Source organism: Quercus lobata, chromosome 1, assembly GCF_001633185.2.
Source record: "Quercus lobata isolate SW786 chromosome 1, ValleyOak3.0 Primary Assembly, whole genome shotgun sequence".
NCBI lineage: Eukaryota > Viridiplantae > Streptophyta > Magnoliopsida > Fagales > Fagaceae > Quercus > Quercus lobata.
Window position 1 is genome coordinate 31,029,534 of NC_044904.1, and position 10,258 is coordinate 31,039,791.

At 36.3% G+C, this 10,258-nt stretch overlaps 1 protein-coding gene across 1 annotated transcript; it reads left to right on the forward strand.

The window, feature by feature from the left end:
- The first annotated feature begins 6,824 nt into the window (after window positions 1-6,824).
- LOC115994985 (transcription factor MYB8-like) lies at window positions 6,825-8,256 on the forward strand. Its single transcript, XM_031119400.1, has 3 exons — window positions 6,825-7,025; window positions 7,161-7,290; window positions 7,422-8,256. Exons 1-3 carry the CDS (start codon window positions 6,893-6,895, stop codon window positions 7,903-7,905), a joined length of 747 nt encoding a protein of 248 aa, XP_030975260.1. The 5' UTR covers window positions 6,825-6,892; the 3' UTR covers window positions 7,906-8,256.
- The last annotated feature ends 2,002 nt before the right edge of the window (window positions 8,257-10,258 follow it).

Here is a 10,258-nt window from a genome sequence, read left to right on the forward strand (position 1 = left end):
ACGAAGAAGGGAATTATTCTGCTTTTATGACTATTGCCCATGTTGAGTCTTCAGACGAGTTGAATTTGCTTGTACAAGAACTTGGAGAACATAGTGATGAAGAATCATTGGGAGTTGTTGAAGAATCAGATGTTGAAGAAGATGAAAGCATAACCAATCTTCAAGAAAATTATAACTCACTCTTGGAGAAGTCGGGTGAGTACACAAGGGTGGCCAAGACAGTTGTGAGAAAGATGAAGAAGATAGATGAGGACTATAAAAGTCTCCTAATTCGCTACAAGGAAGCCAAATGTGAGATAGAGACACTGAATGGTGAGCTGTCAGAAGCATACACAAAAGTGAGATTTCTTGAATAAGAGGTTGTGCAAGCAAATGCTAAGATAGAGAGGGTCTCCACCAAGAAGCTAGATGATGTTATTTCATCTCAAAAGCATTTTTCAGACAAATCCATGTTGGGATATACCGGAAGGAGTAGCTCATCTGGCAATATCACCAAAGAAGTGAAGTTTATAAAGGCCAAAGAGTCATTTGAAGTTGGCCCTACTGCTGAGAAGCCCAAGATGAAGGAGAAGAGGAATGTGGAGAACCAACGAATGTTGAACAACCCCCGTAATCAATCTGTGGGCAGGTCTGAATCCTGAGCCAAGTCTCATCCACGACCACAAAGAGGTCCTAGATCGAACTATGTGTGTCATCACTGTGGACTTCAAGGGCATACTCGATCAAATTGTCAAAAGCTGAGAGCAATAAATAGTGCAACTGCTCCAAGGTCACGAGGACCTAGAAATGACAGGAGAAATTGGGCTGGTGAACCATCAAGAGATCAAAGTGGTGATCCCGGAATGATGGACGTAATGAAGATGATTGGTGCTTTCACCAACTGCTTGGAAAGCTTCACACGAAGGTTTGAAAGCCCTAAATCTCGTACCCAATCCTATAAGGAAATCACCCCAAACACAAGTGAAGTGTGGGTGAAAAAGGGTACTCATGCATAAGCATTACAACATATCCATGCATCAATACTTCCTATGCTTTGTGACTTTGTTTGGTTGTTTGCTTATTAATTGTGTGGGTTGAAATTTGTTTATTTGTTTTTGCATTCTATCATTCAAAATTTTTTTAATGTTGCTTTTGATCAATCTTTTTCTTATTTTGTGTCAAAAATCCAAAAACCACATAAAAAGTAGAAAATCAAAAAGTTTAATCGACATTGTTGAGTTTTGTCTTAAAACTTGTTTTGCTTTGTACCTTTGTGCTAATGGTTTTGTGCATTTACGAACATAGCTTGTTCCTTTGCACTCTTATCACTGTGGAAGAAATCTTGAAATCTATGTGACTGTTGTATATAGATCTTCAAACTTGTCATGAATGATTAGTGACTGGTTATGTTGATCTTGAGACATGCATAGACTTGTGGCTATATATCTTCCCACTCTTTATTTTTTTTGTTTTTGCTAAAAAGAGCTCACTAAATGTGAAAGTTCAAATATGTGTATAACAGCCTTGAACGTTTAGACCCCCAAATTACAACTTAACTAATTCAAGTATTATGTCAAACAACTAGTGTGCGGAAAATTAACATAACCCACAGCAGATAAAAAGGCAAAGATAAAAGGGAAGGAAGATGCAAACACAAAGACAACACGCGACGTGTTATCAAAGAGGAAACCGAAGCTCTCGGTGTAAAACCTCTCCGCCGCCCTCCAAGCGGTAAACAATCCACTAGAAAATGTAGTTGGGATACAAGGACAGCAATAGACCTTCCAAGCCTAATCTACCCAGTGCACCTAAGCCCTCCAAACTTCTTGCTCCAACGAGGTTGCACCGAACCTTTTTCTTTTCTAACTTCCCGGATTCCGCTACTAGACCGTAGTATCAACCAATGTAGATTGGTTCCTTCCTAATTGCTTCCCAGAAATCCAAACAGCCCTCTCACAGTGATGAATATGGTGAGAACAAGATTTGGTAAAATGCCTCTCAAGGATTTGACAATGGAGAGGAAGAGAGTTGAGGAATTTGAAGAGACTCTAATGTATAGATTGTGGGTGAATCAATCTTGTTTTTCTTTAGGGTTTCTCTCTTAAAATTCTCTCTGGAAGCTTTCTTTCATTTGTGGGTAAAAGGGGTATTTATACTGGAGTAAGAAAGGAATGTAAAACGTCAAGATTTACAAAATAGGGGTAGCTCGCGGCTTGACCTCGCTACTTGACTAAGTCGCGAGATCCAGTCGCTAGATAACCGTATGGCCAGTTGTCGTGTTTTGTCCTGTAGTGCTCCAGCTAGCATGACTGTTCACCTTCTAGCATGCTTGGCACGTGTGCTGCGTCTGGCGGCTTGAAGCCGCGAGCCACCTGCGAGAACAAGCCGCGAGTCTCTGTTTTCTTGCACACTCTTGAACAATCAACACTCTATCTCACTCACTATCCTTACAACAAACCCACCTAAATACAGGGTTACTAAATGCTGAAATACAAGCAAATTTGGTACGGAATAAAGCCAATAAAATGGTTGATTAAATTCAACCTTACAAAATGTAAATCTCCAAATGTAAAGAGATATTGAGCTGCAAAAGCCTGTCGCACATACTAGTATTCGACTAGGAAAAAGGGAAAGCGACCAAAAATAAAGTGTATGATTGTTCAAAAAGCCAAAGGCTATCTCATTAAGGTGAAATATCAAATATTACTCTCAAAATGAGAGGTGATTGTTTCAAAAGGACTAAAAATGTCAAATGTTATGATTGAAAGTGGAGTCAAATGTAAAGCTCCAAATTATGTAATCAAGTCTTGTGGGAGGTCATATATGCATACTTCTATAATTGAGATGGGTCACATGATCTAGTGCTAATTGTGTATGCCTTGGTTGAATTGATCATTGAAACTTCACATTAGACTAAGTACTATCTCATTGTTGATATCCACACACAACACACAAGTTTATGTTCAATGAATACCATATTCATTTGTGTGATTGTACTTGATAAAATGTGTTTTCACATACTCAATCTTTGTTGATTCAAACACAAATTTTTTTTGAGTGTTTTAGTTGTTTTTGGAAAGTATTTTGTTCTTACAAAAACTGAAAATTTCAAAAATAGTGTTGCCCTGTTTTGGCGAGTCAGTCGCGGGTCAGTCAAGTCGCATGCCACAATCGCGAGCTCACGGGTCAGTTTTGGCGACTTGTTCGCGAGTGGAAAGTCCAGTCGCGAGGGGTACACAGAGCTTATAGGATTATGTTTTGGATAATTGTTGTTATTATGGGTTTGATACACTGTGGTTATGGTTTATGTTTGGTTCTAACTCATAACTCATGGATGGTTTACTTTTTATATATTGATGATGTTTTTCAGTATATAATGTGTTTTGTACCCATGTTGCTTTTGTAAGCTTTTAGGGTTTGTTTTCATTATCTGTAAGCTTTATGGTTTGTACCATGCTTTATGCCACCTTTATGCTTTGTTAAATCAGTACTTCTAACTAAATGTCATGCATTTTCTTGTTAAGTACTGTCACTCTTGTGCCCTTGTAGGATTGTTTCTAGATGCATATACTTAGTGTATTATGCATTGGTTGAGTGTTGGGCATACAAGTGAGTTGTATTGTTCTTGTTAGCTTGTATGTCCAAGTGTTCATTCCAAGTGTGAATAAGTATTGTGGTCACTACCTTATAGTTATTAATTGTTTGATCAAGCCATGGTTTGTTTCTTAAACTCCATCTTTGCTTGATCACATCATGCTTGCTTCATATGCATTTCATGCTTTTCTGCATACAATGATCATGGTGTATTGTTATGTTTCAGGAGATTCATGTTCATATGATTCAAGAGCTTCACAGTTTCTAGAGTTAGGTGTTAGTGAGTTATGTTTAACTGTTCCCAACTCACATGTTAAGTTTAAAGTCTATTTTAGGGTTTTGTCACGGAATAGCCAAAGGGGGAGATTGTAAGGTTGAATTTAATAAACCATCTTGTTGGCTTTATTCCGTGCCAAATTTGCTTGTAATTCAACAATTAGTAACCCTGTATTTAGGTGGGATTTTTGTAAGGGTAGTGAGTGAGATAGTGTGAAGAAATGCTCAAGAGTGTGCAAAAAAAACAGAGACTCGCGACTGGATCTCGTGGGTGACTCGCAGCTACAATCCGCCAGAAGCTGCACACGTGCTAGGCATGCCAGAAGTTGAAGCATCATGCTAGTTGGAGCACTACATGACAAAATAGGACAACTGACCATTCAGTTATCTCGTGACTAGATCTCGCGACTCAGTCAAGCCGCGAGCCAGCCTTGTTTTGAAAAACTTGACTCTTCACATTCCATTCTCACCCAAGTATAAATACCCCTCATACCCGCGAAAGTAAGAGAGCTTTCAGAGAGAATTTTGAGAGAGAAACCCTAGAGTAAAACAAGATTGATTCATCCACAATCTTCACATAAGAGACTCTTCAAATGCCTCTACCCTTTTCCTCTCCATTGTTAAATCCTTAAGAGGCCTATTACCAAAACATTTTCTCACCATATCCATTACTGTGAGAGGGCTGTTTGGTGTTCTGATTAGCAGTTAGGAAGGAACCAATTTCACATTAGTTGATGCTATGGTCAAGTAGCGGAATCCGGGAAGCTAGAAAAGAAATAGGTTCGGCGCAACCTCGTTGGAGCAAGAAGCTTGGAGGGTTTAGGTACACTGGGTAGATTAGGCTTGGAGGGTCTATTGCTGTTCATGTATCCCAACTACATTTTCTAGTGGATTACTTACTGCTTGGAGGGCGGCGGAGAGGTTTTACGCCAAGAGTTTCAGTTTCCTCTTCGATAACACATCGTTGTGTTGTCCTTGTGTTTGCATATATCTTCCTTTAATCTTTACCTTTTATTTTCTGCTGTAGATGTGATTTTAATTGGTTTAGATTGTTTACCTATTCTGTTTATAGCTTGTGTTTATTTTCTGCACACTTATTGTTTGTCATAAAACTTGAATGGTATTTTTGTTATTGGGGGTCTAAACGTTCAAGGGTGTATTATACATTATTTGAACTTTCATTTATGCCTTCGGATCTCAATTCCGCTAGAATCATTTGGAAGTCTTGTGCTTGATCCACCACCGATTTTCCATCCACCATTTGGTAACGAAAAAATCTACTAGCAGCGTACTTCTTTGCACCAGTCTCCTCGGTATCATACTTGCTTTTTAAAGCTTTCCAAATTTTCTTGGCAGAATTATAAGTTGTATCATAATAATCAGAGAAATAATCGGTAAGACAATTCAAAAGATAAGAGTGACAATTAAATTCATCTTTTGTATACTTATCTATTTTTCTTAATGGAGACTATATTCTTCCTCACTCATCTCATCGGTAGAAACTTTTGATGGATTCTTGTCAGTGAGGATGTATGCGACTCTAAGAAGACTCAAGTAGAAAAGGACCTTTCCTTTCCACCTCTTGAAGTGGGCTTCCTTAAAGCAAAAGGGCTTGTTGAGATCTACAACAGGCTCATTTGGTTTCTCTTGTGTAGGCTCCATGTGTTGAATCTCCTTAAAATTGTTGGTACAAACACAATGATAATGGAAATAACACAAAGAGAAACTGAATAATGTGTGTGTGTGTGTGTGTGTGTGTTGTAGTAACTTGTATTGGGTCTGAATGAGTCTATTTATAGACTCAATGGGCCTCACGAAATCACTACCCAAATTAATCTGATTAATTAGGTCCATTATTATGATGTAATGGGTGTTACCTCCACCTTTCACCTCTCTCTTGCGCACATATCTAGTTCAATATCTAAGACAATTCATGTTAACCTATTAATCACCACAATTAAAAAGAATAAAACAGTTTTTCTCCTTTTCAATGTGGGATTAAATATTTTCACTAACTCTTCATCTTTCATATTCACTCCCATATCTTTACATTTACGTTGTAACATTTATTCATTTTAATTATTTAATATTAAAATGCTACAACAACTACATATCAAATTATATGATACAAATTCAACTGCTGTGACCCTTTTTTTCTTTTTTTTCATCAATTTTTTTCCCTTTTGGCTATAAATTAATGATAAATTTATTAATTTTCCCATGATTTTCTAATACTCATTTAATCTATTGTAAAACCACAGATATGATGGATCTTGCTAGATCCTATAGAATTATCATCCTGTGTATGTTATCTTCATTTTCATGAACTACATAGATTTATCACTAAGTTTTTGTTACTTTCATTTCATCATGATCTAGCTAGAGTGACAATCCTACATTATCATTCAATTTTTGGCAGACAAAACCACTTGGTTAAGGGGAAAGCTCTTCTATCAGGAACATCGGTCTTTTACTTTCCATGCGCGTTATCGTGGATTGTGTTTTTTTTTTTTTTTTTTATTTAATGTGCAAGGGAGAAATTTTTATTTTTTTATTATTATTATTATTTTTTAAATGTGCAAGGGAGAAAGTACGATTTAACATATAGATCTCTGAGTCGAACAGAAAGTCAAGTCCCTCCCTCTTTAACCAATGAGACAGGTTGAGACAATTTTGTCCAATAATTTAGTGATTAATATATAAAAACTATAAGCGCACATGTACAAGGTTTTTGAAAATAGAAGCCGGTCCTCAAAATAGACCAGAATTCCACAGCCCCCGACCAGTCACATCACATATATGATACTATGTGCCACTTGCTATTTTCCTTATATGTACCAGCTAGGTGCACGTTTTGTTTCACTATTTTTTTCTTAAAGGAAGCGATTATCAAAAAAAAAAAAAATAAATAAATTCTTAAAGGAAGCTTCATAAAATATCAGTCCCTTTACCAACACCATATATAGGATCCATCTAACTTTCCCTTCTAGTGTGCCTGTGGCTGTGAGTGTTTGAGACTAGATAGGGAGGTTTCTAAGTCAAAATGGGTAGGCGTCCTCGCTGCACTAAGGAGGAAATGAATAATGGACCTTGGACCGCTGAAGAGGACAAAATGCTCACAGATTACATCAAAATCCATGGAGAAAGAAAATGGTGCAATGTTGCAAGGAAAGCAGGTGAGAGAAAAATCATCATAAAACTGAAATACCCTCTTGGGATTTTGGATTAATTACTCAATGAAAGTTTTGTGTGTGTGTGGAGGTATTTATATATGAAATGTGGTAAAGTTTATACTATTTTGTTGGATACAGGTCTTAAGAGGTGTGGAAATAGCTGCAGGCTTCGGTGGCTGAATTATCTGAGGCCTGATATCAAGAGGGGTAACATATCACCTGATGAAGAGGACCTCATTATTAGGCTTCACAGGCTCTTGGGCAATAGGTCTTTCCACTTGTTCTTTCTCGATCAGCTTTTACTTTCTGTAAATTTTTTTCTTCTATTGAAGAGAGCAACAGTTTGATAGTATTAGTGCTTTAGTATTGATTGTATTGCTTTCATATTTCTATATGTAGATGGTCTCTTATAGCTGGGAGGTTGCCGGGCCGAACAGACAATGAAATCAAGAACTATTGGAACACTGTCCTAAGAAGGAAACTGATCAATGGGAAACAACATATGCAAAACACAATTCTTAGACCTTCCAATGAGATCACATCCTCAACCACTAGTGTGTCCAATGGGGCTAAGACCAACGCAGTGAAGTGTAAAAAGATCTTTGAAACCTCACAGACGCACGAACTTGAAACTTTTGGTAGTAATGCTCTTGAAGAACCTTCTAAGGAAGTATGCTTTGTGAATGATAATGTTCTAAATGAATCAAAATCCACAGAGGATTGCTCACAAAACTTTTCATCGAGCTTTAATTACATGGATGAGCTTTTGATGTCTGGTGTTTCTGGTTCCGACTTCTGGAAGTTATGCATGTTTTATGATAATACTGTAGCAGGGTGTAACAATGGTAGCACCAATGATCTCTTGGACAAGCATCTTCCATAGTTTTGAGGATGCAGTGAAGCGATGAATCACACTGAATCACTGTTTTGCAGGCACATTGATATTTTCTTTAAACTCTTTGTTATGTCTCACAAATAACCTCTCTGTTTTTACAATTTTTTTTTTTTTTTTGGGGGTATAAATATAAGCGGAGAGTGATATCATTCAAGGGCTTTTAACTACTCACCCTTTCTTGAGAAAGGAAACCTGCAATCCAAAATAGCCTATTTGTTGTCATGCAAATTAGCTAGAGAAACACAACTGAATGTACAACTTTAGGTAAGGCTATTTACTGCATTTAGAATGAAAAGGATCATATAATTAATTTTATGCCTTTCAATCATGTTCTTGCTCTCCTAACCTTTTAATTAATAATTCTTTTCACTATGATTCCATATATTTGTGTATTTTTCTTTCTTTAGAGTTTGTTCTGGTGGGTGTGAAAATGCACTAATTGCTTTGATTTTAAAATTATTAGGTACTTTCAAGCTAAAATGGCCAAATACCACTGTTGGCTGAAATTTTTAGCAATCTACCATTGTTTTGGAAATATTTAGAAATGCACTAATTGCTTTGATTTTAAAATTATTAGGTACTTTCAGGCTAAAATGGCCAAATACCACTGTTGGCTGAAATTTTTAGCAATCTACCATTGTTTTGGAAATATTTAGAAATGTACTACTCTTTTGGACTTGAGTTTGTGAAACTCGAGTTTTACATGTAACTTGAGTTCCATAAAAATAGCCACCATGGCGTAGTGACAGCTCCATGAATTTTATTCAAGGTGGTCACTAAGAAACTTAAATTAAATAAAATTTAATAAAAATTAAACTTGAATATATTGACATAAAAAAAAAAAAAAAACAATCTCAAATACATAAAGTTTTAAATTTTCCTTCTATGAGTTTTTCATATTTGAAATTGTTGTATAATAGCGGTTAAGGACAAAATTTTCACGCTACATGGCTTTATTTCATTGACAACCCATACCACATCAATATTATCATGGATTTTAGGAAAATCACTTTTAAATCCCAAAAGAGCCCATGGTCCAAAACCCATGGCATTATTATCTCATCAAAACTCATGGTTAAATCTCATGGCACATCATCTTATTTTCAGCTCATGATCCAAGCTCATGTGTCTCATCGAGGGAATTTTAGGAGTTGTGGTTTGGAGGGATAAGAAGTATATTCAGTAAATCTCCAGCGATTCAAAGTTGATAAAAGAAACATGTTGCTTGGCATGTCTTTCCCAATTCCCTGAACTCTGATGGGTCAGTGTGCAATAGGTAATATCTGGTAAGCCTCTCATATCATATAACACTTAAAATGATAAAACTCCACATTGCTCTTTACCTAAAACTTAATTATTTATTATATAATCTAATTATATTATTTCATATAAATTATATTATTATTTTTTTTCATCAATCCCAAACACATGCCTAAAACCTTATTGGCTATTTCTAAACATAAGAAATTTATTTAATATCTCATCTAGCATTAAATGCCCTCCTTGCTCTCCAAGATTTGGTCACAATACAAAGAGACCAAAATTACATCTCTAAAGCTTCATCAAACATCAACCAATGAGTTTATTACTTACCAAAATTATATTGTAATAAAACCATGGACTAAACATATAATTTTCCAAAAGAGGAAACTTAGCCAAAAAGTACCAGCAGCAGCTCTAGCAAAAGTTGCCTCAACTCCAGCAGAAGTTGCAATAGCTCTAGCAAATGACACATGTCCAAAATGACATCATCAGCCCATTAATGCTCAATCCCAGCAGCTTGTTACCATACCCAAAGAAGAAAAGACCCCATAAAAGAAATCCTACCATTTTAAGCTAAGTTTCATTTTAAGCAAATGAAACTTAGCCTCCAGCTACAGTACCAAAAATAGAAAGATCTCATAAAAGATATCATACCATTTTCAACCAAACCCATGAATTTAATGCTGAATATTTCCCTCCAGCAGATGATATCATACAACTGACATTATCCAGCAGTGTCAGGACAGCTACTACTGTGCAGTTGTCAGTTGCAACAACTACTGCTATACTGCTGTGTCAGCTGTAGCAGCAGCCTTAAAGTTTCAGATTTCTTCTTTTGGCTAAAAACCAAAAACCAACTAAAGAAATCACTCATTTTGCTAAAGATCTTTCCTTATTTGCTGACTATTCTTTCAACTAAATCTCATTTAGTTACATACTTGGCTCTATATAAAAAGGACCAAGCAACACACAAGAACACACACCACTATCCATCCCTCTCTCACTCTCTTATTTTGAAACTTCATCATTTTGCTGCCCATAAACACATCTTCATCTCTTCCTCAATTTCTCTTACAAA